Raw genomic sequence first — 25,987 nt, 5'->3', positions numbered from 1 at the left:
CAGCTTTGGTGTTAACGTAAAGTCTGGAGGAAGTGGGAGAACTGAGAAAGTACGGAAATTCAAATTTGGTTTCCCTCAAGACAATCAAACAGAGAAGCGGCTGGATGTGTTACAGTTTCTGTCTGCAGCATGGATTCTGTTACACATATCACCTCTCATGCGCTCGGTAGCAACATGTTTATCCAGGCAGCTTCCATTGTATATATGTTCATACTAGAAATAGTGGGCAGCCATGGCCCTACTCAACCTTATAAATGTTATATCCATCGATTCCCTAAATTCACAGGGCCGCATTCTGACATTTCAAACCCTCGTTCCAATCTCATTCACCAACACCTCCCAAGTCCGAGGTTACACGCTCGCTTCAGCAGAAATAGTGACAGGTGCAGTCCATATATAAATAATACGACACTACGCATACTCGATTTCTACTCATTTCTCACGGCTACAGCCCCATCCAAGAACCATAAGTGGGAGACCCGTGGAATAAGCCTTTTTATTGGGAATATCCAAGAGCACCTCTGTAGACCAAGCGCTGCCTTCTGGATTCTGCTAATCATGGAGGGAAAGCTGGTCTTTCAGGGTTGTAAGCGCGACTGGACTGCACAGGCACGCTTGTTAGCAAAGTCCTGTCACACCCCCGTGGAACCTAGTTGATGACCTGCTTGACGAACGGTACTTTGCTGAAACAGACATATCCGACTCAAATTCCGGGAGTAGTGAATTAATGTCAGTCAGAAATAAATGGCCTAATTCGAGGTTGCGTTGAACCACGCAACGACAGATATCAGTCTATTTCAACACCACCACTTAACTATTTCAAAACACCCAGCCAAATAATGTAATCGAATCACACCTGAATAACCCTCCCAGCATGAAACCCATCCTTACCCTTTCCCTCCGTCTTCGTCCACGGCAACACATACCCCCGCTGATTACTGACGACCGTCACCCCCCTCTCCCTAAACTCCGTCGTATAATGCGAATGCCCAAACACCCACGCCGTAACCCCACCTGTCTGCGTAATGTTTCGCAGAACATCCGTTCCGAACGCAAATCTCCAGGGACTGTTCTCGTGCTGCGGAGCCGAAGTCCGCTTGAGACACGGGGCGTGGTGCGTCGACCAGAATGGACTTCCTTTCGCTGTCGTTCTGGACTTGTTGATTCTCTTTCTGTATAGAGCGTATCTCATCTAGCAGCCAGCTGGAATCCTTTTCAAATGCTGCATTATGACTCTCAACACTCCACTCGCTGATCTTGGTGAAATCGGAAATCTTGTATCGCACGATATCCCTCGCCCCTTCGGGAATCTCAGACCAGAGTGTACATCCCAGAACCGTAACACAGCAGCCGGAATCCGGGTCTAGAATGTCATGTCGTCGTCGATGGAGGAGGACTAGCCGTCCATTGAAACAGGGTTCCTGTTCGAGCTCCTTCGCCTTCCGGATCCCGTCTTCAAAGCTGAGATTGTAGAATTCATGATTCCCGAGAATGAGAAAGACGGTTTCGAATTGATCCGTCTGTTTCTGTAGGAAGGTGCGATAGTTGTCGTAGTCGACTAAGCGCCCGATATCGCCGCCGAGAATGAGGGTCTTGGCGCGGGCGGGGATGGAGAAGGATGAGTACTGCTGGTCGATTTCGAGATGGAGGTCGGAGAGGATTTGGATGGGAGGGGATGTGGGAGGAGAGTGGCTGAAGATGGAATACCGTAATACGGTATGCCAAGCACAGTTGCTATAGTATAAAATACCATATTCTATCTCCGTCTATGGTCTATTCACTCTAAACCTCTCTCTCCTGTCTGTCTGTCTCTCTCTCCGTCTCCTGCGCATCCACGATATCAACCTTATACCTGGCAAACATCCTACTCTCCACCCTCCTCTCAAACAACACATCCAACTCCTCAAACGTCCTCCCCCTCGTCTCAGGCAAGTAAAAGAAGCACCAAACCGCCGACAACGCACCCAGCCCCGAGAACAGGAATCCCATTTTCCCCCGCCAGTCCCCCTGGTCCTCGTTCATCGCATACGGGATCACAACCGCAAAGACAACAGACCAGACGAAGCACGCAACGGTCGCCAGTGCAATCGTGAATCCACGCAGGCGCGCAGAGGATACTTCCGCCAGAAGTACGTAACAAAAAGGTCCAAGCGAGAGGTCGTATATGAATGTACAGAGCAGCATCAGCGCGCATTGGGCCCAGGTTGCTGCTACCCTTGTCGAGTCATTCCCACGCGGTGCGAGATCAACAGCGCCGATGGCGAATAAAGCCACGGCAAGCGAGCAGCAGCCAAAGAGGTACATCGTGCGCCGGCCGATATAAGAGAGGAGGAACCAGGAGATACAAGTCCCGATGAATCCAATAGCCGTAAGACCAAGGTTCATACTGAATGCGTCCGACGCATCCAGGCCTGCAAGCTCCATAAAGTGCACGGCGTAGGAAATGAAGAAGACGTTTCCGGTGAATGCCTGCATGCTGTATGCCATGACGCAGATGGTGAGGCGGCGGAAGTTAGGGCCCCGGAAACACTCGAGGTAGTGTGGGCGGCCACCCTGGAAGCTTTCCTCGAGACGTAAGGTCTCGCGGATGTGTGCCAGCTTGTGGGTTACGTCGACGGGGGGTGTTGCGAGGCGGCGCAGGGAGGTTAGGGCGTCGGTGTAGCGGCCTTTGCGGCAGAGCCAGTAGGGAGGGTCGGGGACGAAGTAGACGAGGGAGAGCATGATACATGGGAGGGCCCACTGGGTGGCGATGGGGATTTTATATGAATATACCGTGTTGATGGGTTCAGTGCCTTTGAGGATCCCCGAGGCGATGAGCGAGCCGATGGAGAAGGCGAGGTTGGTCATTGTTGCTGCGAACCCACGCAGGACCAGCGGGGTGACCTCGCCGACGTAGGCAGAAGCACAGATCGGGTAGAAGGCAATGATGCAGCCGTTGACGAGCTGGCCGACGAAGAGCTGGGCTGGCGAGTGGCTGAAGAACTGGATGAAGATGAAGCCAATGGACAGGACCGAGCAGACTGCGATCATGATCCGGGGCCCGAAGCGGTCGTAGGCCAGAGCAGACAGCAGGGCGCCGAGAATAGCTCCCAGCAGGTTTGCATAGTTGAAGGCCGAGAGCCACTGGGCTGCAAGCATGTACTGGCCGTTGTGATAGTAGCCGTATGTCTCTTTGAAGACGTCGAGCCCTACGAGGCCTTTGACAACACCGCCGTCCTGCAGGATTAGTATGGACCACTTTACGAGTAGAATTACTTACGATTCCTTTCAACACGGTAGCCTAAACCGTTAGCCTATATTATGTATTTTGGAAGAAACATACCAGGTTCATGAACATCCCCCAGGCCAAGGCGGGCCAGTGGCGGCGGGCAGCAGCGAAGAAGGTCAGGGCATGCTCGTCCTTGGTGAACTCGAACGACAACTCGGCCTCTCGCAGGTCGGCGTCTGCAGGCAGCACATGCACCAGACGAACCTCTTTGCCAGCGCCCATCTTGTCTGTTGACGAGACAGAGGGGAACTGAAAAACCAGTCGTGGTGTCTTGGCTGGCGGGGCAGCACAGTGGGTTATAAGCATCTTTCATACGCCTTCTATTGGTTCCTGCATTTACATGCATGAGCAGTTTAGCACACATTAGTAAAGTAAAGACACTTCTACAACTCAATACAGGCTCTGTTTCTCATTTGCTTTAGTTGGTTGGTTCCCCGTGTCTGCCGAAATCCACCCCGACAGACCAAGACAGGAACAGAAAGCCTGGCGATCTCAGTAGTTTAGAACTTTGGAAAGCCAAATTGTCTAAATTTTAGAATAATGGATCAGCATGGGGTTGATTTGCCCCGCACCCCGCGTTGTCTCTTTCTCGTTTCCCTCTGTTTCCCTCTGTTTCCCTGCCAGTCTAACCCTATAATGCTATTATTCTGCAAGGATCTCAGTCTTCACTCCTCAAATCGCAGACCATGCGGGGCAGCTAAAGTGAATCCTTCGAGTATCACCTCAGCACTATCCAGTCAGGACCAACCGGCTTGCGGTTCGGGAATTCGCGTGCCACGAGGACGAAAATACCCCAGCACTGCTGCCGGTGTGGAGTCCCACGCTCTGTTTTAGACGTTCCAGGAGCTGATAAGCACGGATCCGCGATATAGAGGGGTAGCTGGGGGCAGCTGGGGGGTTGGCTGAAACTGCCGTTGTGCGCACCCGACAGCCCTATATAACCTCTCTCCCAGTCTGCATCCAACACTGTTGATCCAGAACTCTTCTTTCCACTCATCAACATGCCTCTCGATACTACCACCTTCCGCAACGTCATTAACGGCGAGCTGACCACCACAGCTGACACTCGCCACGGCATCAACCCCGCCACCAAGAAGCCCAACCCCGAGGTCCCTGTCTCGACCCAAGACGACCTCGACCGCGCGGTAACCGCCGCAAGGGCTGCATTCAAGACCTGGTCGCGCACCTCCTTCGACGAGCGTCGCAAGGCCATCTCCGCCTTCGCCGACTCCATCGAAGCCAACCAGGATGCCCTCGCCGCCCTTCTAACCCAAGAGCAGGGGAAATCCCTCGCCCAGGCCGCACAGGAAATCGGGATGGCTGTCCTCTGGGCCCGCAGCCTGTCCACCATCGAGATCCCCGAGACCGTCATCCAGGACAAGGACGACTGCAAGATCATCCAGCGGTACACGCCGCTCGGAGTCGCCGGCGCCATTGTCCCCTGGAACTTCCCTGTCGTGCTTGCTGTCGGCAAGATCGTGCCCGCCGTGTACACCGGTAACACGGTCATCGTGAAACCCTCCCCTTTCACTCCATACTGTGATTTGAAGCTCGCTGAGCTCGCAATCCCCCATTTCCCACCTGGCGTCATCCAGGCCCTCAGCGGCGGCGACGACCTTGGGCCTAGAATCACCGAACACCCTGGCATCGACAAGATCAGCTTCACGGGTTCTACAGTTACAGGCCGCAGAGTCATGGCCAGCTGCGCAAAGACACTGAAGCGCGTAACCCTCGAACTGGGAGGCAACGATGCTGCCATTATCTGCGACGATGTTGACATCGACAAGATCATTCCAAATGTACCCCTTACCTCCTTACCCTACCTATATATCTTAATTTGCAAAGCTAACGAGTTAAGCTCGCAATCCTCTCCTTCCTCAACTGCTCGCAGATCTGCATGATGATCAAACGCCTCTACGTGCACTCCAGCATCTACGACACCTTCCTCTCCAAATTCGTTGAAGCCGTCAAGGCCTTCCAGGTCGGGCCCGGCACAGACGAGTCCGCATTCATCGGGCCCGTGCAGAACAGCATGCAGTACGAAAAGGCCAAAGACCTGTTCTCGTCTATCGAGTCCCAGAAACTTAGCTCCGTCCTGGGTGGGAAGATCTCAGAGTCTAGTGGATACTTCATCCCGCCTACGCTTATTGATAACCCGCCCGAGGAGTCAAGGGTTGTGCAGGAGGAGCCCTTCGCGCCTATCCTGCCTCTGCTGAAGTGGGATGACGAGGAGGATGTCCTTGCTCGCGCGAACGCGACGGAGAGTGCGCTTGGTGCTTCGGTGTGGACGAAGGATCTGGAGAAGGGTCGGCGCATGGCGGATCAATTGCAGGCTGGCACTGTGTGGGTTAACAGCCACTTTGAGCTCTCGCCGTTCGCGCCGTTTGGGGGGCATAAGAGTTCAGGAATCGGGACTGAATGGGGGGTGCATGGGTTGACGCAGTACTGTAACTCGCAGTCGGTGTGGATTAAGAAGGCGTAGATTGTCTATATGCTTAATATTGACATGTTCGTATATTCCCGAAATTGAGACAGCAGTATTTTATGAAGTCTTCCTATCACCCCCTGTATACTCATCATCATCGTACACAAACAACCTCAGCACAGCCTTCGCAACCTCAACGCCATCATGCTCCAAATGTGAAGTCTCCGCCGCCCGATCCGCATGCTCCAGATCCTGAATCCCACCCGCATCAACCCGGATCTGAATCTGCCGCTTCACCATATCCTCATCGAACGCTAGATGCGCCTGCGTCGTGAACAGCCGGTTCGGGATATACAAGCCCTGGACGGGGGTATGCTCGCTGCGGCCCCAGACCCGCACTTCGGTATCGGAGTCGCCAGCGAGTAACTCAGACGCAGACGCAGGCGAAGGCGCCCGCACAACCTGGTCCTGATGCATCTGATGCAGATGGATATGGTCCTCCAACGTGCGAAAAATTCTCTGTCCCGTCGGCGTAAGTTCAATCCTCGAATGGCCCAATTCCCAATCCCTGGACGGCGCCGGGCCCACCTCGCCCCCGAGCAGTCTCGCAAGAAGCTGGTGTCCAAAACACACGCCCACGAAATGGAACTCCGGCTTCTCTATCCAAAGCCTCTTCAGCAGGTCCAGTAATTGCAATATCCACTCATTATCCGCGTGCGCATCGTACACGCTCCCTGTAATCAGCAGCCCGTCGAAGTTATCGAACTCCTGCACTGATGGGATCCGCCCGCCCTGCTCGGTGACCACGAAGACCTGGTCCGTTTCCACGCCTAGGGGTGGGTGGTGTGCGCGGCCGGCGCGCGAGAAGTGGTGATGCACAATCTGGCCGAAGGAGCCGCGCTCGGAGAAGGTGTCTGGGTGTGGGAGGTCGGTCTCGAGGACCATGAGGCGCACGACGGGCGCGGAGGGGGTGGGTTTGTATGTCTGGTCTCTTTCGATTGTCGCCATGGTTTGCTGTGTTTCTGCTGGGGATTATAGATTGCAGCTGGGTTGTAGCTGGGATATGGCGGCAGGCCTCTTTTAAGGTGGTATCTATGATGGCATCGCTGTGGATCTTGGCTTGACGTCAGTTCCTGCAATCCCCCATTGAGTTATCCACTTTCCAGGGCATGAACCCACTGGCTTCTCTGCTCTGGAGTAGCCAAGCCTGGTTGGCGTCTGCCTGCGACGATTGCTTGGCTGTTCGTTGAGCTCTACAATATATTCCAGATGCTTTTGTCAGGCCATGGTATCTCACACATAACCCACTATCTGTTAGTTGTACCATCAAATATGTAGAACCAAGTATGGAATTGTCTTTCCCTAGCGTCTTTATATTTTAATTAAATGGCTTAATATATATTTAACATGCCCATGGAAACCGAAAACCTGTCCAATTCATTACCCATACGACAGGCATCCGATTCCAGCCGCGCTCCCACGCCCGCAGCTGTACCGAGTCGATTCGTGGCAGCATACCATGGATCCTCAGGATTCGCCTGATGAAAGTCTTTCTTCCACCCGGACTGATATTGGGGAAGTACCCTATGCAAATGAGACCGCAGGAGAGTGCCAAGCTGGTCCAACAATGCAACCGCAGCGCCGATACCCTCGGAAGACAGCTTCGCCAGGCTGGCAACATGTGCTGGCGGTATCGATCCGGCAAAGCTGGCTGACAGCTGGAGGTCTGTGCCATTTTGGCAGAAGTATAAGCCCTGGTCAAGGCTGTCCTGAAGCCGGAGAAGACTGCACCTGGTGCGCCCCATATCGTCCATTAGACTCTGCGCAACGGCCTTGGACTTGTGGAACGCAGGATATGAGGTTATGATCTCGTGCGTGGCTGCATAGTAGCCAGGGCATTTGGCGCTTTCGTTGAATGCGTAATCTATCGTTTGCCCGAGCGGACTGCTGCTGGTGGTCTTGGTCTTGGTCTCGCTTTCGCCCTCAGCAGGAGAGATATCGACATCATCGAAAATCGCAGCCCACTCTGGCCTTCCCAGGATGCAGGGCTCGCAGCGGGTAAAAGCCTCGCCAATCAAGAACGGTCGGTAAGATAATAATAGATTCCGGCCCATGCCAGTCTTATGTGCAGCGGGCCCCCGCGCGGCCATGATACTGCGGATACCCTGGGAGTGTAACAGCCAGGAACCGTCACAAGCCCCATCCACCACCTCAAACATACAGAGCACAATCGCCGCGGCAAGAGTTGAATCAGCTAGCGCAGACGACGTCCCCAGCACAGACGCAAGGTGCCGTATGCCCCGGATATACATATGGCGCGCGGTAAGGCGTGCATTCTCCTTCTCATGCTGCTTACCGGTACCCCCGGCCTGCACGGCCCCCATCTGGTATGTGACGAGAGCGCGCACCCCCCACATCACAGCCGGGGGGAGCGGTTGCGGACTGCGCACAAAGTCCATCCAGTTCACGTCGACCCGCGGGGCAACGGACGCATTCATGATGGGGAAGTAGTGCACCAGGAACTGCTGGAACGCTTCTTTCGTTTGCACGTTCAGGGCCTCGTGCGCTAGGCTTGGTGCCAGGGCCTCGTCTATCGAGGCCTGTGGTATTAACGCATGTCGTCTGCGTGGTACTATAACCTGCTTCTGCTGCTGCTGTTGCTGCTGCTCCTTCTCGCGTATGTCATCGCGCTGTCCATGTTAGTTGGCGAGTGGTCTTGTATATGCCGGCTGTCAGTCAGGACTCAGAGACAAACCTGCCAGTTGTGGCGACGTGCGCGACGCTCATCCATGTGCGCAGCTCTACCCATTACTTTGGTATTTTCTCCGCATTCCAAGTCCCTCGGCTGTTTGACTGAACTGGCGGCATGAAGAAGCCAAGGGAAGAAGATTATTTCAGCTCTCGTATTCGCAAGGCGGGACCGCTTTAAATGGTAATTGGCGGGCTGTGCAGCCAAGATGGTCTTGTCCAATGAGGCTTCAATTGCTGATCATTTACCAGCTGAGATTAGCTGTGGTGCTTGGGGATCATCTTGTTCATGCATCCTGGGGAGAGCACTAACTTGGTAAGAGATGGTTACACATGCACGACAGCTTCGTGTTCACATGGGGCCAAATTCATCCACATTCCTCTCCCTGGGGGCGAAGAAATATATATTTAAGTTCTTATACATTCCACTTACCCGGAGGCTCACAAAAGCACCGTTCCCTGCAGAATCTGGATGTATAAGTTTCCATCTTCTATACCCAACCCAACACACAACAATGTCACCCCAGCACACAAAGATAACCATCGCCATCGCCGGCGGCGGAATAGCAGGCCTGTGCCTCGCAGTCGGCCTAAGTCAACACCCCCATATAGCCGTGCACATCTACGAGTCCCAATCCAGATACCCCAGCACGGGCGCCGGGCTAGCACTGCACAAGAACGCAATCGCCGCGATGGACCTGATCAGTCCCGAGCTGAAGAAGACGTATCTCGCGCGCGCGAATCTCATGAGTCGAGATGAGGGCGTTGAACTCGCTACTCAGGTTATCCTTGCCGAGGGGCGGGATAGCGCACGGGTTGTTGGACGGCTTGGAAGGGCGAAGGGGAGGAAGACGATTTCGAGGGAGGATTTGGTGATGGAGTGGATTGGTTTGCTTCCGTCTGGGACGGTTTCGTTTGGGAAGAAGTTGCATAGCGCTGTCTCTTTTAATGGGAATGATGGGGGTGATGGCAATGGTAAGCCCCAAGTCAAACTGGAGTTTACGGACGGCACAACAGCACAAGCGGACTGTCTTATCGGCGCAGACGGAGTCAGGAGTGCAACGAGGAGATATCTCCTTGGGGAGGACCATCCGGCTACGGCGCCGAAGAACCATGATCAGTGGTATCTATATTCCCGCGCCGTTCCTATGGATGAAGCCCGGCAGGTCGTTAGAGAGGAGTGGACGCAGAATGTGGCCATTCTGTGTGGGTCAAAAGGATATATGTGCTCGCTGCCAATTGATAAAGGGAGAGTACTTAGTTGCACGTTCCAGGCTCCAGGGGCTTTGTGTGGAGAGCCAGAATCATTCACTACTGGGCAGTTCGATGGGTATAGCGAGGATGCGCGGGCCATTGCTGAGGTATCAAGTTATCCAGCCTTACTATCTTCGCTCAGTACTGATACCGACTAGCTCATCAGCAGAGACCCACAGCAAAGCTGGAAGATCTATGACCACGATCCAGCACCGAAGTACTTCCACGGTACAGTTGCGATGATCGGTGATGCCGCACACGCAACGGGTCCTTTCGTCGGCAATGGCGCCGGGCAGGCCATTGAAGATGCAGCCGTACTTAATGCGCTGTTTGCTCGATTTACCGAAGCCAGTCAAATACCTACCGTGTTATGTGCGTATGATGCTGTCCGAAGGGAGCGGTCGACGAAGGCGATCAGCATCAGTAGGGATGTTGGGCGATTATATGCGTATGCCCTCGACGGGGTTGGATCCGATCCGGAGAAGATGGAGGACTATCTACGTGAAACGGGGTCGTATCTTAATGATGTTGACCTCGAGGCTCAGAATAGAGATGCTATTGCTTTATTCGAGAAGTTACAGAGCCACCATAATCAGATTTAAGTGGGAGTATATAGGTAGAACAGTATAAAAACCTGGTATCATTCAACATCCAATCCCTCCCTCACCACCAACACTAGAAACTAATAAATATACCTAAAATACATGTTCTCCTGGTCCGTGCGATCCTCAAACGCATGAGCCAAGTTCTGCTCATTCGGATCCAAGCCCGCCTCCCTCAACAACCTATCCTTCTTCCTATTCTGGTGCGCAAGATACCAGCGCAAGAAGATAACAGAGATGGTCAAGCAAACATAACACCCAAGATGCACCCCAAAGGCAATAAAGTACTTGGGCGCATCGCGGTCCAGGAACACCTGCGGGCCGATAGCATTACCCACAGCCCACGAGACGAACGTCGCGGCGATGACGGCGGATTTCTTCGTTGCGCCGCCGATGTTGCGAGATACCATGGACAGGCCGAGGGTCTGCGCGGACCAGAATGACAGTGTGATGTAGTAGCTGATCAGGAGACCGACCTTGGTGCCCATGTTGTGGTTTTCGACGGTCATGAGGACGATTGTGCCGACGTAGGATCTGGACAGTGTTAGGGCTGCGTGACTTGAAATATACAAGGAGAACGTACGGGATGATAAAGCCCAGCATGACGTAGAGGTTCTGTCCGGTCTTGCGGACGAGCCAAGCTGACGTCAAAAGGACGATAATGATATAGAAACCCAGAACCATCGCCAGTAGCTGAGTTTGGAGGACGGTGAATTCGAAGCCCTCGATGATGATGTTCGCAAACGCACCCAGACCACTGGTAGGCAGGGTCGTGAAGATCTGAATAGCACAGTAGCACCAGATCTGCGGGTCAAGCAGGGCTTCTTTGATCTGGTATGCGCGGAATTTCTTGTTCTGGATACCGGTCTGGTTGGATCGCACACGTTCGACCATGAGACGCTTGTCTTCTTCGCTGAAGCATTTGGCGCGCATGGGCGAGTCGGGCAGCCACCAAAGCACGAAGAAGCCCCAGAGCACGGAGGCGCAACCGTAGGTCATGAATAGGGCCTGGAAGGACTTGACGTCATGGTCGTTTCCGATCAGGCTGAAGCAGTATGCGAGCAGACCGCCGACGATCTGCTGGGTGCCGTTCATCATGTACCTGTAGCTGTTAGAACTGGCCTGAGGAGAGGTTTGTATACATACCAGTATGTCACGGTTTCAGCCTGCTCCTCGCGTTTATACCACATGCTGGACATCAGGACGAAGGAGGGCTGGCAGACGGCTTCGAAGATACCCAGCAGGGTGCGCACAGCAATCAAGCTAGGGAATGTCTTGCAGGCACTGTGCAAAGCCAAAACTGCACCCCAGAGAATAATATTGACGCCGAGGTATTTCGCGATAGGGACTCGCTGGATGATCCAGTTGGTAGGGTATTCGACAAAGAGCACGGCGATGTAGATACAGGTCGTGAGCCAGGAGTACTGTCAAAGTCAGCGCTGTAACATAATATGGATATGGCTGGGATAGACAACCTTTTGGCCGTTCTCAAGACCAGCGTACTCTCTAATGCCCATGATGGACGAGAACGACATGGTTCCCTTGTCCAGGGCCTGCAGGAAGTACGTCAAGATCATGATAACCAAGACACGCTTGTCAATCATCCTGCGCAGGCGCTTGCTCGTCTCCTCGTCGACCTCGATGTACTCCTGACCCGCATACTGAGCAAGCTCCTTGTCAACACGCGAGTAGTCGACATGGTCCTTTTTCATGCCCTCGCCGTACGACGGGAGCCGCTCGACGTGGGCGGCGTCCTTGACTTCCTTGGGCACAGACGTTAATTCCGTGTTATCGGCCATATTGAAGTACACCGTAAACAAGAAAGGCCGTCCTTCAAAAGTGGAGAGAGAAAAACAGCCCGAAAAGAACGAAAAGAAGGGGAAGGGTGGTTCACCTTATAACCAGGCCACCACACCCTTGCCAGCTAGCGAGGCCCCGAATGGCCTGGAACAAGCGAAATGAATCGGTCCAATACCACGGGCCACACGCGGACAATTCTCCTTCGAGTCAGCTCAGCGGTCCTCTTCCCCAGCTTCCTCTTCTCCAGGGTCTGCCCCGGTCCCCCTCCTCCGCCCGGGGTGAGCGCCCACATTGGCCCGAGAAGACCGAGGATCGATGTCGAAAGCAGTCAAGCACTCTTGTCGAGCGTGGCAGGCCATATTGCCACGCCAATCAGGAGGCAGGTGGCTTTCTTGGCCAGTTGTTAGCGGATACTTCGGTGGTTGCTGGCCCGAAATGGACCCTGTGCTGTCCGGAGAAATTGCTGGGGTTTCTCCACGTATCGCAGTGGGAGCTGGCCCTAAATCGGCGATTCCCTGTGCGAATGCGGGACAACAAGCACCGACATTGCACTTCATTTAATAAAGTTGTCATTAATAAAAGTTGTCATTAACTTCACCATCCTTACCTCTGTCATACCTCTGGCTTAAATCCATCGTCAACATGTCGCTCACACCCCCCCAAGCCCGCACCACAATCGACCGCCTCATCAACAACCTAATAAACATAAAAGACACCACCGGAAAATTCCTCCTGCACCTCGAAGACGGGCGCATAATCGACACAAAATCCTGGGCCGGCTGGGAATGGACGCACGGCATCGGGCTCTACGGAATATGGAAATACTACGAAATCACCGGCGACGCCGCCCTGCTCCGCATAATCGAGGACTGGTTCTCCGCGCGCCTCGCCGAGGGCACAACCAAGAACATCAACACCATGGCCGTCTTCCTCACGCTGGCCTACGTCTATGAGAAAACGGGGAATCAGACGTATCTGCCCTGGTTGGATGCTTGGGCGGAATGGGCCATGCATGACCTCCCGCGCACGCCCTATGGCGGAATGGCTCACATCACCTATCTCTCTGAGAACCATCACCACCAGCAGCTGTGGGACGATACGCTGATGATGACGGTGTTGCCGCTAGCGAAGATCGGGAAGCTGCTGAACCGGCCTGCATACGTCGCCGAAGCGAAGCGGCAGTTCCTCATCCATATCAAGTACCTATTCGACGCGAAAACTGGGTTGTTTTTCCACGGGTGGGAGTTCAATTCAGACCAGTCAACAGCGGCTGGGCATAACTTTGCCGATGCGCGGTGGGCGCGCGGGAATAGCTGGGTGACGATTGTGATCCCGGAGTTCATTGAGCTGCTGGATTTGCAGCCCGAGGATCCGATCCGGGTTCATCTGGTTGATACGCTTGTTGCGCAGGTGGAGGCGCTGAAGCGGCTGCAGACGGAGGATGGATACTGGCGCACGCTGCTTGACCATGAAGACTCGTATGTTGAGTCCTCTGCGACGGCGGGTTTTGCGTGGGGGATCCTGAAGGCTGTGCGCAAGCGGTATATCAGTGGGGAGTACCGAGCTGTTGCGGAGAAGGCGATTAAGGCGGTTTTGGGCAAGATTGACCAGGATGGCGAGTTGCAGAATACGAGCTTTGGGACGGGCATGGGTGATAGCTTGGACTTTTATAAGCAGATCCCGCTGACGAGTATGCCGTATGGGCAGGCCATGGCACAGGGGGCGCTTGTCGAGTGGTTACGGGGAACGTTTTGATTGGCAATGTATATACTTACGAGTTACGCATATAGACTGACTACATCCTATCTAGAACGCTTGAGTATGATTTGCAGTCATCTTTGCAAGGATGTCCATAATTGGGTGCAGATTCACGCAGAACCAATTCTCGCTGGGCAGTGCATACATTTGCTTCCACTGGCAGGCAAGCTATGCCCGCGTTCCTGTGGCAATCTCGAATGAGGGGTATACTTTACGGACTTCGGGAATCTAGTACACTAATCTATATACATCGTTAATCCCGTGCTTGGAATAGCTTCACAGCTATAGCAAAATATATATGTAGATGTCGCATCATATACACGAGGACCTATACGGAGGGCAGATAAGTAGGCAAGCTAGAATAGGGTCACATTTTTGGACACCTTCTGAGAGGCTTGTTCGTATGCATGTGCCCTACTGGCAACTTTGCTGGCCCTGGAAGTCATTCCAGAATGTATGGAAAGAGGATGGAAAGTGGTTGAAAACTGCCGCCCGCTAGTGATGTCAAATTTCGGTCAATCCGGCCAGCGATGCCCGCGTGGCGTAATGGTAACGCGTTCGACTGTATGTTACAATACCTTAACTGTCGAAATTCAAATTGCTAATAAATATCCCATAGTCTAATCGAAAGATTTGCGGGTTCGACCCCCGCCGTGGGTTCATTTTTTTCGTCCTTTTTTTCTGCCCGCTTTGCCTTTCGCTCGCTGCACATACTATGGCATGACAATGCTAGTTTTGCATATTTTGCGGATTCTTCTGCGCTGTGGCTTATCAGACGAAAAATCGAAATTAGAGGCTCAGTGATGCCCGCGTGGCGTAATGGTAACGCGTTCGACTGTAAGTTGTTCTTATTCATAAAGTGGATGCAAACATCACTAACTCAATCCTCAGTCTAATCGAAAGATTTGCGGGTTCGACCCCCGCCGTGGGTTCTATTTTTTCCTGTTTTCCTTTTTTTTTGCCCCCTCGTCGCGCTATCGTTTTACCCGCTCGGTAGCTTGCTCAAATATATTGAAGGGACAGTCCTCCAACTTCGCCTAATAGAGTCGAACCGTTTAGGGATACTTCTCATTGGCCCTCTTTCCCGAGACCGGTCTTCTGACTGTGGCGGAATTCTCTTTGAGACACTGTCGTACGAGAATGGCGAATGCGGTTGTCAGATGAATCGGGTAGTAGTATCGACAGGTTTCCACTCACTCAGAGCTTATCACTCATCGAGTCATCAGCCATCTTCGTCTGACACCGACAATTCTCCGCTCGACACGTGATAAATTCCAAAGTGCGGCACAGCCTAGCCCGATCGGGCCGTAGCGTGGCTTCCCCAAACTTTCACATCCGTTTCCCCGGCGTTACATAAGCAGATCGTCTGTGCGCACAATCGTCAAGCACACGCGGACTCGAAACGAAGTGACATTCTGCAGGGGTTTTGCGTTCTGAGGCAGTCTGAGTCGAGGTCCGAGTCGCGGATTTCTCGCTCTTGACGGCCAGTCGCCGAGAGGTCCTTGCGCCACCAATTTCCCAGCTCCCCTGTCTGGGCATTGCAGTTCCGCTGTTCAAGGGACAGTGTTAAGGACTCCACAGCCCAGCCCTCGCCACTGAAAAACCTCACAACGGCCTCCTCGCTCCAGGTTGCCACCCCGCCGCTGTGGTTCTGGCTCTGGTTCTTCTTGGCTTGCCTTTCTGGGGAGACCGCTGGCCTTCTGCCATCGAATTTCTCTCCCTGTCCTCCGCCAGCCCCTCGACACTCAACCAAGCCGCAGTAGTCCGCGCGCATGTCTCCTCGCGCGTGATTCATGATGCCTTCGAGAAGCAGCTCGCCTCCCTCAGTTCCTTCAATTGCTTCTGTCCCTCCCTCCGATCGACTGCGACGCCGTGACGCGCGCCACGAGCCGGTCTTGCCATGACGGTCGACCTAACACAACCCCCAGATGGACTCATTGGAGGCTACCAGGGCAACAACACAAACGTCAAGATCGTCGTCGTTACGTTCTCCTCGCTCGCTCTGTACAACGCGTTGGAATTGATCATTCTCATCTTCTTCACATTCCAGCGCTACAATGGGCTGTACTTCTGGACCATGCTGCTATCCGGCATCTTCGGTGTCATCCCCCACGCCGTTGGATACCTGCTGGAATTCTTCGGACTCGGTCCTGGATGGCTGGGTGTGACGATATCGACAATTGGCTTCTACTTCATGGTCCCTACTCAATCCATCGTGCTCTACTCGCGACTCCATCTGGTCAATCAAAATCGCAAGCTCCTCCGCTTCGTCCTTTGGCTTATCATAATCGACACCATTATCCTCATAGTTCCGACCACAGTCCTCACCTACTCCACCGTCTACGTCCGTTCGACTTCGATAGTCATGGGTTACAATGTCATGGAGCGGATGCAGGTCGCCTGGTTCTGCGCGCAGGAAATCCTCATCTCGTCGATTTACATCTGGGAAACGTCCAAACTCTTACACCTCCGGCCGGAAAAGAACACCCGCCGCACCCGCGTTCTCTACGAGCTCCTCGCGATCAACCTCATCATCATCGCCATGGACGTTGCTCTTCTCGTGCTTGAATACATTGGATTGTGGTACCTGCAGACGACACTCAAGGCCGCTGTGTACAGCATCAAGCTCAAGCTCGAATGTGGAGTGTTGCGCAAACTCGTCGAGATCGTGCAGCCCCACCGACAAGATACAAGCTCCACGGAGCAGGAGCAGTTCCCGGCGTTTGTCAATCCAGAGAACATCGTCGGCGATGTCACGCACGCTGCTCCTGCACAACGGCTCCAACATTACCCGTGGGCCAACTCCGTCGAGAGTTTTGGCCTCTCGGATCGCAGACGCGCGGCCTCTGTTGCGTCTACGTTCTCTCAACCTACTAACCCGCCTCCCTGATTCCGTCTCGACCCTTATAGCCAATCATCAATCTATACAGCGAGCGTCTACGCTAGACGAGCTATAACAAAGCGTTATGGCTTGTCAAAAGCAGCGCGGCATAAGGCCAGCCGGCATGGGCTCTTATCCCCGCCAGCTACAGAAACCGACCAGTCGACGCCCAGGCGCAATCGCGTCCACAAAGTCCCATTCAAAGGGCTCAGCTCCGCCGCGTACCCCGTACGCACACCTCGATATCAACGCTTACGCTATGTATCTACGAGCGCATGATCTACTATCACGACACTCCTGGTGTCTAATGTACTTAATCCCCTGGTTAATCCAGGTACATAAAACGCGTATACCCTTAGAATATCTTATTTTTGCTATTGGCCATGATTTCTGGATTGATCTGCGATGCTGTTTTAGCTCTTGCAAACTACGCATTTTATGAATGAATCACAATGTTTCATATATCACGGAGAACTTACGTATACTCTATATATCAACGTCAATCATCAATAACAATCACCTCCTGATTGCCCTTGACCCCATTCCCGCTCCCTAAAGACGCCCTCAACCACGCCGCAAACGCCCTTGAATACACAAACTCTTGCATCTTCTGCTCACAATACCTCAGCAACGCCCTATCCCTCTCCTCAACCCCAGACCCCGTCGCACACAGCACCTTCGCCAAATCCACCGGACACAGATACGGCGGCTGCCGCGTGTCCTCGGATAACGAGGCACTGCCCTGCATTATACAGGCATAGTACACACAGTGGTCGATGCCGAGACAGTGGCAGAGCTCGTGGCTCGTCGTGCGGATTATACGCCAGAGCCAGAGCGCCGACTGCCACTGCGACTCGCTATCACCGGCCATCTGTACAGAGTGAGATTGCGGTTGAGCTTGTCTGAGGACGTGCATTGCGTGTTCAAGCGGTCCTTCTCGTTTCAAGGACACAGTGGCAGCAGGTTCAGGTTCATTACTAGAACCCTTTCCCTTTGCCTTATTCTTCTTCTTCTTCCTCCTATCACCACAATCCCATTCCCTACAAACATCCTCAACAAACCCCCCACAATGCGATCCAGGCCACGCATGCCCCCTCTCAACCCCCTGCACCCCATCAATCACCGGATTATACCTCGCCGCCGAAACAACAGCAACCCGGCTCCCGCCATACGCGCGCCCGCAGACAAAACTGTCCTCGTCGTCTTCGTACAGGTCGTGGTTCACAACCATACACAGCGCGTATGCATCCTTGGGCAGGATTGCAATGGCCACGTCTAGCAGGTCGTCCAGGTTAAGCTGTCTGCTATAGAGCCCGTCTGGGCAAGTACGCGTGCGAATCCGGATTTGTTCTGTGGGCGTTGTGAGGCCGATGTGTTTAAGTGTAGGTGTGCGTTTAGGCTTTTTGGTTGGAGGCGTGTCCTCGTCCTCATTATCTATCCACGGGGTGAAGTTCCACCTGCCCTTGGGCATATTGAGATGTTTCACCGATAGACCGTGGAAGAATGCCGCTAAATAGTCGGTTACATCCTCTGATGCTGGCGGTGCTACCGCTCCCGCAGAATGCGAATCCAGGTCAGGTACATTTGGCCTCGTCCAGGCCTCAACCTCGCTAACCCGGCTATCCACACCAGGAGCCTCAACAAAGTAAATTGTTTTCCTCCGTGGGGTGACAGGATTGCGCTCCTCCTCGTCGAGCCACTCCTGGAATGATTGCGGGGGGTACTCCGGGTCAAACGCCAGATCGTCTCCTGGGAGGACGAGCGGGCCAGGAAAATTCTCTAAATCAGTTCGTGTAGGTGGTGCTAGCACTGACGATTTGCGTTTTGATGCTGATGCTGATGATGACGAGGATGGTGCTAGTTTCGTGGCATTTTGCCGTTCTTGTTTTGAGGGTTGGTAGTAGTTTACCTGTCTGGCGTGTGGGGAAGGGGTATATGTTATTTTGTCATGAGGGCATGGTAGTTGTTGCTTTGGGGGCATTTTGGAAGGGTATGTGTAATGATGTTTGTTGGATGCGATGTTGAGGCTGTGGTTGTTGTTTTGCACGCGTCCGATTGCTGCCTGCGCCTTTAGGCAGAAATCGATGTTGCCCAGCTGAGATCTGTGAACTAGGATTACCTATTGCTATGTTTGTGTCGTTTTATACATCATGTTCTTGTTGTAATTAATATGGACTTATGCTAGCTAGCTGGAATATTTGTTGGTTCGATGTTTTTCGCAGTGATGCTTCGCCATGCATCAGAAATATATACCACCCGGGGTTATTCCGAGAATGGGATAAAGTCAAACACTCACAATTTTGGCGATATGAAAGTAATCAACGCAGTAGGATTTTATTTAGATTATAGAGACATGGCGGAAGGTAGGCCGTCTGAGCCTGTGTGCTGTGCTATTGTAGTATACGCCGAGAGCACAGTTCCACCACCAACTCCCATCCACTAACAGCCTTATCAGCTCACCCAACGAAAGCAAAAACTACAAACATATAAAGTTTGAAGCTCAACCCTGTAGGTGACAGCCGGAGATAAAGCGACGGTTATCCCAATTTGGATAGCCGATGGCTCCCACTCTCGCAGTCTGACCGGGGATTCCCCGCAATCAACTATTGGGGTAGCGCGACATATTAATTTATTCTAGGCCGAGGATCTCATGAATCACTAAAGAAACATCCTTTTTGCCTGAACTGTCGAGTGACACTGCGCTTGTCTACCGCGATATCAACTAACAATATGCCCAACCTCCCTCCGTACCAATACACCGGCCCGGTGGACTGCACCATCCCACCGGACCCAAGCAAGCTCAAGGGGAAGAGTGTTATCGTGACTGGGGGTATGCTCTCCTCAATCTGTATCAAGTATCTTCCTGACCAGTGTATAGGCGCTAATGGCATGGGCGAGACAACCGTCCGCAAGTTCGCAGCAGCTGGGTACGCCCACCCAAACCATACCCCTTAAACCAAGCAAGAACTAACAAAAGCCCTGAACAGCGCCTTCATAACAATCGCAGATCTGAATGTCGAACGCGGCGAGCAAGTCGCGAGAGAACTCGCACCGTATGCTATACCGCCATTTCCCCCTGCAGGCATATCTCTGACGAAGATAGAAACGCACAATTCGTCAAATGCAACATCGTAAACTGGGACGAACAAGTGCAAGTCTTCGAAGCCGCAATCGCAAACTCACCAAACAAGAGCTGCGACATCGTCATTGCAAACGCGGGCATTAGTCGTGCCAGTGGGGATTCGCTGTGGCCGCTGGATGGTACCCTCCCACCTACTCTAATATGAATATGTTATCAAAGAGAGCCATGCTGATCTATATAACAGATATAAATGCACCGCCCGTAAAACCAACCCTGAGTATCGTCGACGTGAACCTCACAGGAACACTGTATACATGGAAACTAGCGGTGCATTACTTTCGCAAGCAGCCTGATACCGAAGACCGGGATAGGTGCTTTATCATTACGGGGAGTATGGTGGCGTGGATTGACTCGCCGGTAACTACCCTCCATTGATAAATATAACCAAGTAGACTGACAAGTATATATGATTGACCAGGCAAACTGGCAATACACCTGCACGAAATACGCGCTGCGGGGACTGATGAGGGTCGCCAGGCGGAACTCGTGGGAGCAGGGAATCAGGATTAATTATGTGGCGCCTTGGTACTCCCCCTTTCTTCTCTTCTAGTGTCTTGAATACCCATTTGGAAGATGAATGGTTGTTAACAGGGTGCAGCTACATCAAAAGCGCCATCCGCAGCCCAACCTACGAAGCCGAGCTCATCGGCAAAGGCGTCGAATTCGCGCCCCAGGAAGACGTCGCCAAGTGTTTTATGCGGGTTGCGACGGATCGGACTATGAATGGTTATTACCTCTATTCCTACCTTGTATTAAAGCGTTGTATGCTAACAATTACAGGCCACTCGCTGATGATTACCCCGGCTTCCATTGCGAAGGAGGGATTCAAGGATGTAGATATGGATGACCACACCGAAGGATACTTTAAGGATACACAGGAGCTGCAGCTGAGGATTATTGAGGATCAGTGGGTGGAGGGCTGGAGTAAGGGGAGGACACCGGAGGGAGGGCTTAAATCTTGATAGATGTCTAGTCAAGCTATATGTAACAGATCTATTTACTGTCACTATTTCTGCCATCAGTATACTCCAGACTAGAAACTATCCTGTAGTATCCTGGAACGGCCAAACCTCCTCCCATCGTGCTCTCTCCTGTTCGTTTGCTGATTCTCTATCCAAAAACCTCTGTTTCGCAGCTGCCAGTCTTCTAACCACTTCATCGTAATCACCAGGAGCAACAGCCCCGTCCCATCCTGCATGAAGACCTATTTCATGAAGCACATCGAACTTTCTCTCAACATCCCTTTCCCAATTCGCAAGGTCCGTCTTCTGTCTTTCCTTGTCCTGCTCAGAATACCATATAGGACACCGGATACTTGGATTTCCATCTTCATCCTCCCCGACTACCTGTTTCCAGATGTCCTCTTCCGCGATATCTGCAAGCAGGATTTGAACGTACGGCTCGCCATCATCATATATCGCTCCAATCAACCCCAGGATCTGCCCTTGGAGTGTAGTCCTGTGTCGAAAAGCTTGCAACAGCTCGGGCACGGCTCTCTGGACGCTAACTTCGTACAAAGCCCAAAGCGTCTGAGACAGGAACAGCCGTTTCGCAGCAATTTGTTCCGCAGGAGCAAGCCAGTCAAAGTTTTCAGGAAGAGCAGGCCGAACAAGTCCTTCTAATTTGGGGCCCTCATGGTCAATTAGGAAGGGATGTTGAGCAGTCAGGAAGATTGGGTTAATGGATACACCTTGCCAGTCAACAATGCTTGTAATCTGGGATGGGTTCTCAGCGTCGACGAAGATGTTGTCTGTGTGGAGATCACTGTGCCAGAGGATACCGGATGAGAGAGCATCGATTTTAGGGCGGAGATAAGAGCATATCTTGAGGAAGTCCCGCAGGACGGATTTTTTTGCTTCTTTCGTGGGCATATACCCCCCAGGCCCGCCGAATATGCCCTGCTGCCTGTCGCGACGGAAGGACGGGAGGTTATCAATACATGCAGCTTCTCGCTGGGCGACTGTCTTGATAAGATCTTCTACCGAGCTCCCTAAGCACTGTTAGAATCATTGTTTTTGAGTAGGACTCGCAGAATAAGGGGTGTTCATACAAGGCCCCCTGTGAATATCAACATGGCCCCTGCCATCCTCGAACCAAGCCCGTCCAAGCGTACGACCAACCACAAACTCATCGTCAATGGCAACGCTCTCATCCAGACCAACATCCCGTCTCTTATACAGAGCACCATAGGCCGGAAACCTAGCTCGGGCAAGTTTGCAGCTGACATCAGCAATCTGTTCCACGATAGAAACTTTCTGTCGGCCTTTTAGCTCATCCCATATATGAGATAGCTCTACTCCGGGCGCCTTTTCCATTACGATGTACTCGGCCCCAAGATTGGTTCTGTTGGCGTCGGTGCAATAATCGAGGGGTTTTGGAACGGGGATGTTGAGACGTTCTCGGGCCTGGAAGTACTATCAGCATCAGCGTACTCACACAATTTATAAGTAGCTAGCTAAACCAATAGACAGAGGCTCACTTACGAAACACATCGCCGCAACCTCACTCGCAGTAGTATAATGCTTCGGCCCCGCATTCGGATTCGGGATTTTCACAATAATCTGCTGTCCATCTCTCATCGCGGCAAGAAAGATTTTATTCGAGTTTCCCTCGGGGAGTCTGGACAGATTCACGCAGTCTGCATCGTATCCTGCTGCTTTCTCGGCGATCTCGATGAGAGCGTTGATATTGAATCGGACGTATCTGCGTTGGAGCTGATCAGGTTCGTCCCAGAGCCATCTTCGGGCGGAGTATGTGTACAGCGATTCTGGGGGGCAGTCTGTGGCATGTTAAGATATGTTCAGTCCAGGCTGTGATGAGGACTTGGGCTTACCAGGGATAGTAGTGTGTGATCTTAATTTGGCAGAGTGGGTGGTAAATAGCCGAGTATTGATACAATGTATAGGTCGTTCAAGAAATCTGTAGGCAAATATTGATCTACCTGCCGTTCTAGTAGGCATTTCGAGATGACTTGCTTGGTTAACGCGGTGGTGAAGCTGATGTTGACATCTTGCACAGACATGCGTCACGTGTTCATATCATTGACAATGCCCTTGAACAATTAAGTTAGTCTTACGTGGCAGACAAGACTGTGAGAGTAGTAAAGTTGGAGAGTATGCGAATCCGGTGTAGTTGATATGGGCATTTCCCACGCAACATATTGATACATTCGCTCTATACTAGAAGGCACGGCCATTCACTAACTATTCATAGTCTAGACTATTTAGGGGTTAAAAACCTCAAAGTACAGTACCAATAAACGACTGCAACAGTGGCATATACATCAGTGGTAGTTTCCACGTCAGAATATCATTAGGGTCAAGCTGTCGGACTTCCTCGTCCGATTGTGATAGATACCAGTGCTCGACTCGGAGGAGAAATTCCAGACCCGAATCCAGATAGATCTTGTCTTCGGGGAAGATGCCTACCCTTCTTCTGGTAGTCTCGAAGGCGTGGTAGGGAATGCCCCATATGTAGCCACGTTCAACCTCGCGTCGGCCACGCTCGTTGATATACTCAGGAATAAGGCCGCTGAACTCGGGTTTCTTCCAGTCGATTCGCCTGTGGTCGTATATGCATCTGAGAGCATCTGGGAGTCCCTGGCTCGGATCCATATTCGGTGCGTCGTTGGGGAGAGGGCGTGCCCACATGCTATACCGGTCTCGCGCAAACATCCTCGCCTCCACGCTGGAGATACCGGGTGGCAGTCCTGCGCTTGGAGGACGCGATGTTTTGCCTGTATCGTTGACTATGGACCAGCTATCTCCGAGTCCCGCCTCGACACTCCCAGTGATGTGCTCGACGGCCTCCAGATGACGCTCTTCGTAGCTTTTTGTTGGCTCGTCTTGCTGATTGTCCTGTATACTTGCTTCATTGCCTTCTTTTCCCGTTGCCTGGCTCTGGCCCTCCTGTTTCTCATCCCATTCTTCATAGCGCAGTCCTGTAAACATCTTATTTCTCCCACTCCCACTAAGGATCCGAAGCTGATAACCATCCCTGTAGGCTAACATCCCTTCTCCTTTTATACGATAAATATCGTCAGCGTCGATATCGTCGAGGAATGTGCCGGCTGTTGGGTCATCCCAACACCGAAGGATGAAGTCGATCTCTTCGAAATACCGCTTCTCACGCCAATTTTCGAGGTCACGAATGTATCTCTTTCTGATCGGGTCAGGCAACCATCCTCGATAGAGCGGCATCTCGAGGGGAGGGGTCAGCAAGCTTGCTGCCAGATTGGCCTGGTCGCGTGTGGTGAGGGTTAATTGGTATATGGGTGGATGCAGAAGGATAGGGTGTATTTCGATGGATTCGGACGACATTTTGTCAGTGATTATATGAGTATAAACGACAGTGATTGTTGTAATGGTTGAGTTGTTCCATATCGGGATCTTGCAATGGGTTGATCAAAAGGTAAACATTCGAAGGAAGGAACAAGGCAGCACAGAAAATGGAAAGAGCACCAGGTAATAGCCTAGCACAGATCGGTCTTTCAACACCTTGGTGTAAATGACCTTGCATGTCTCCGGTGTGGTATCCTTACGAGTTTTATCTTGAGATCCAGACTCCATTATGGCAACTGCAAGAATGACCAAGAGAAGGCATAATCCTGGATTAGAACTATACAGCATCCTCTGTAGCCTACTGGTATGCCAGAAGTGATAGACATCAAACATAAAGAACTGTCTCCATGTAGCCCAAGAGAAACCTTACATGGACATTATACCAGAGCATGTATGGCTGTCATAGATTCTCAGCTACTTCTACTTAAAATGCATGAATCTCAAAAGGCCCAGCAGCAGGGCTACTCAACGCCCACTTGATGCCCTCCACGATAGTCTCATCCCACTTCTTCGACGCCGACAACCGATCCCCAAATCTCCGGAAGCCATGCGGCACGCCCTTGAAGACATTCGTCTTTGTCGGGACCCTACACCATTAGCACCCAATAGCCTATCAGAGGTGAAGCAACGTACCCATTCTCAGCAAGCAGCTGCGCAAACAACAACCCCTCGTCCCTGAGGGGATCCATACCCGCAACCCCAAACGTCGCCGGCGGCAACCCCTTGACCTGCTCAGCACTGACATTCCCCGGATTCAACCTCAAATCGGCATCACGGCCTTTGCCATCCTTTACACCAAGAGCATCAAAGAACAACTGCACCCGCTCAAACGGAATAACCGGCGCATCGCGATTCTGCACCCAGCTGGACACACTGGGATCGCGCAACCTCTTCACCTGCGACTCGTAGCAGTCATAATGCACCAGGCCGGGGATAATCAGAACCTGACCCTTAATCTTCGGTCTTGAAGCAAGGCTCTTGTCATTCCCGGTTGCTTGCGCGATGGCCGTTGAGGCTGTTAACCACCCACCGGCAGATACACCTCCCATGACGAGATTCGCGCCGTCGCCGCCAATTTCGGATAGATGGTCGTGCACCCAGTGGAAGGCATCTTCTGTGTCGTTCCAGGCAACGGGGTATTTGTGTTCCGGTGCATGTCGGTAGTTTACATTAACCACGACGATGGGGACGCCCTGTTCCGCCAACGTCGCGACGAGACGGGCGCACGCTGCGTCTTCGGAGTCTAGAGTTCCGAATAGAAATCCGCCGCCGTGTAGGTGGATATAGATGGGGAGAGGCTGAGATGCGTCTACCCCTGCAGGGCGATAGCTGCGTCCTGGGATGGTGGCGCCGTCGCGGGTGGGGATGGAGTGGTCGTGCAGGGAGACTTTGGATTGGAGGCCTGGAGATGTCAATGCGTATCCATGTGCTATGATCCGAAGAGAATACCATTCTCGACTATGTCCCTGGCCGAGACATCCTCGCGGCCCTTGTTAGTGACGGCCTTGAGTTCTTCGGTTGAGAGCGCGGGCGCGGGGGGGAGCTCTCGCGCCACGGCGATCCACTCCTCGCTGGGGCCGGTGTACTCGGAGAAGTCCATCGTAGAGTAATAGAGTAATAGAGTAATAGAGTATTGACTATGATCTGGCCAGAGGTGTATGCCGAGAGTTAAGTGCAGTATATGGCTCGGACAGCTCGGCAGAAGAGAGAAAGAGGATAACCGAAAGCCGGGCAGCTTTCTGGTCTTATACAGACATCCTCGGGCCATA

The 25,987-nt window shown here is 52.6% G+C and overlaps 14 protein-coding genes and 2 non-coding genes across 16 annotated transcripts; 7 read left to right on the top strand and 9 right to left on the bottom strand.

Moving 5' to 3' along the window:
• Positions 1–1,782: 1,782 nt before the first annotated feature.
• On the bottom strand, positions 1,783–3,490 carry APUU_80870S (putative MFS alpha-glucoside transporter; the record flags this gene model as incomplete). The annotated part of the gene is made up of 3 exons (XM_041697198.1): positions 1,783–3,216; positions 3,260–3,280; positions 3,323–3,490. The coding sequence occupies 3 exons, from the start codon at positions 3,488–3,490 to the stop codon at positions 1,783–1,785; spliced, it is 1,623 nt and encodes a 540-aa protein (XP_041562753.1).
• Positions 3,491–4,269: 779 nt separating this feature from the next.
• Positions 4,270–5,750, top strand: APUU_80869A (aldehyde dehydrogenase family protein; the record flags this gene model as incomplete). Its single annotated transcript, XM_041697197.1, has 2 exons — positions 4,270–5,067; positions 5,127–5,750. 2 exons carry the CDS (start codon positions 4,270–4,272, stop codon positions 5,748–5,750), a joined length of 1,422 nt encoding a protein of 473 aa, XP_041562752.1.
• Positions 5,751–5,810: 60 nt separating this feature from the next.
• Positions 5,811–6,701, bottom strand: APUU_80868S (type 1 glutamine amidotransferase; the record flags this gene model as incomplete). Its single annotated transcript, XM_041697196.1, has 1 exon — positions 5,811–6,701. One exon carries the CDS (start codon positions 6,699–6,701, stop codon positions 5,811–5,813), a length of 891 nt encoding a protein of 296 aa, XP_041562751.1.
• A 383-nt stretch (positions 6,702–7,084) lies between these two features.
• APUU_80867S (uncharacterized protein) lies at positions 7,085–8,502 on the bottom strand (the record flags this gene model as incomplete). The annotated part of the gene is made up of 2 exons (XM_041697195.1): positions 7,085–8,383; positions 8,449–8,502. 2 exons carry the CDS (start codon positions 8,500–8,502, stop codon positions 7,085–7,087), a joined length of 1,353 nt encoding a protein of 450 aa, XP_041562750.1.
• A 454-nt stretch (positions 8,503–8,956) lies between these two features.
• Positions 8,957–10,297, top strand: APUU_80866A (uncharacterized protein; the record flags this gene model as incomplete). Its single annotated transcript, XM_041697194.1, has 2 exons — positions 8,957–9,802; positions 9,854–10,297. 2 exons carry the CDS (start codon positions 8,957–8,959, stop codon positions 10,295–10,297), a joined length of 1,290 nt encoding a protein of 429 aa, XP_041562749.1.
• Positions 10,298–10,377: 80 nt separating this feature from the next.
• Positions 10,378–12,096, bottom strand: APUU_80865S (uncharacterized protein; the record flags this gene model as incomplete). Its single annotated transcript, XM_041697193.1, has 4 exons — positions 10,378–10,831; positions 10,881–11,399; positions 11,444–11,721; positions 11,773–12,096. The coding sequence occupies 4 exons, from the start codon at positions 12,094–12,096 to the stop codon at positions 10,378–10,380; spliced, it is 1,575 nt and encodes a 524-aa protein (XP_041562748.1).
• Positions 12,097–12,739: 643 nt separating this feature from the next.
• Positions 12,740–13,852, top strand: APUU_80864A (glycoside hydrolase family 88/105 protein; the record flags this gene model as incomplete). The annotated part of the gene is made up of 1 exon (XM_041697192.1): positions 12,740–13,852. The coding sequence occupies one exon, from the start codon at positions 12,740–12,742 to the stop codon at positions 13,850–13,852; it is 1,113 nt and encodes a 370-aa protein (XP_041562747.1).
• A 535-nt stretch (positions 13,853–14,387) lies between these two features.
• APUU_t80007A lies at positions 14,388–14,515 on the top strand. Its single transcript has one exon. It is a non-coding gene; the product is annotated as a tRNA-Tyr (tRNA).
• Positions 14,516–14,660: 145 nt separating this feature from the next.
• APUU_t80006A lies at positions 14,661–14,787 on the top strand. The gene has a single exon. It is a non-coding gene; the product is annotated as a tRNA-Tyr (tRNA).
• A 449-nt stretch (positions 14,788–15,236) lies between these two features.
• Positions 15,237–15,650, bottom strand: APUU_80863S (uncharacterized protein; the record flags this gene model as incomplete). Its single annotated transcript, XM_041697191.1, has 1 exon — positions 15,237–15,650. The coding sequence occupies one exon, from the start codon at positions 15,648–15,650 to the stop codon at positions 15,237–15,239; it is 414 nt and encodes a 137-aa protein (XP_041562746.1).
• Positions 15,651–15,755: 105 nt separating this feature from the next.
• Positions 15,756–16,745, top strand: APUU_80862A (uncharacterized protein; the record flags this gene model as incomplete). The annotated part of the gene is made up of 1 exon (XM_041697189.1): positions 15,756–16,745. One exon carries the CDS (start codon positions 15,756–15,758, stop codon positions 16,743–16,745), a length of 990 nt encoding a protein of 329 aa, XP_041562745.1.
• A 490-nt stretch (positions 16,746–17,235) lies between these two features.
• Positions 17,236–18,717, bottom strand: APUU_80861S (uncharacterized protein; the record flags this gene model as incomplete). The annotated part of the gene is made up of 1 exon (XM_041697188.1): positions 17,236–18,717. One exon carries the CDS (start codon positions 18,715–18,717, stop codon positions 17,236–17,238), a length of 1,482 nt encoding a protein of 493 aa, XP_041562744.1.
• A 749-nt stretch (positions 18,718–19,466) lies between these two features.
• On the top strand, positions 19,467–20,840 carry APUU_80860A (uncharacterized protein; the record flags this gene model as incomplete). The annotated part of the gene is made up of 7 exons (XM_041697187.1): positions 19,467–19,663; positions 19,724–19,789; positions 19,840–19,997; positions 20,063–20,235; positions 20,297–20,403; positions 20,477–20,604; positions 20,659–20,840. 7 exons carry the CDS (start codon positions 19,467–19,469, stop codon positions 20,838–20,840), a joined length of 1,011 nt encoding a protein of 336 aa, XP_041562743.1.
• A 78-nt stretch (positions 20,841–20,918) lies between these two features.
• On the bottom strand, positions 20,919–22,838 carry APUU_80859S (aminoglycoside phosphotransferase family protein; the record flags this gene model as incomplete). Its single annotated transcript, XM_041697186.1, has 4 exons — positions 20,919–21,868; positions 21,929–22,292; positions 22,362–22,657; positions 22,820–22,838. The coding sequence occupies 4 exons, from the start codon at positions 22,836–22,838 to the stop codon at positions 20,919–20,921; spliced, it is 1,629 nt and encodes a 542-aa protein (XP_041562742.1).
• A 279-nt stretch (positions 22,839–23,117) lies between these two features.
• On the bottom strand, positions 23,118–24,197 carry APUU_80858S (uncharacterized protein; the record flags this gene model as incomplete). Its single annotated transcript, XM_041697185.1, has 1 exon — positions 23,118–24,197. One exon carries the CDS (start codon positions 24,195–24,197, stop codon positions 23,118–23,120), a length of 1,080 nt encoding a protein of 359 aa, XP_041562741.1.
• A 445-nt stretch (positions 24,198–24,642) lies between these two features.
• On the bottom strand, positions 24,643–25,818 carry APUU_80857S (alpha/beta hydrolase; the record flags this gene model as incomplete). Its single annotated transcript, XM_041697184.1, has 3 exons — positions 24,643–24,805; positions 24,852–25,620; positions 25,668–25,818. The coding sequence occupies 3 exons, from the start codon at positions 25,816–25,818 to the stop codon at positions 24,643–24,645; spliced, it is 1,083 nt and encodes a 360-aa protein (XP_041562740.1).
• Positions 25,819–25,987: the final 169 nt, after the last annotated feature.

This window comes from Aspergillus puulaauensis, chromosome 8, assembly GCF_016861865.1.
Source record: "Aspergillus puulaauensis MK2 DNA, chromosome 8, nearly complete sequence".
Classification (NCBI taxonomy): Eukaryota; Fungi; Ascomycota; class Eurotiomycetes; order Eurotiales; family Aspergillaceae; genus Aspergillus; species Aspergillus puulaauensis.
The sequence above is the reverse complement of the archived record's forward strand: the minus strand, read 5'-3'. Positions and strand labels throughout refer to the sequence as shown.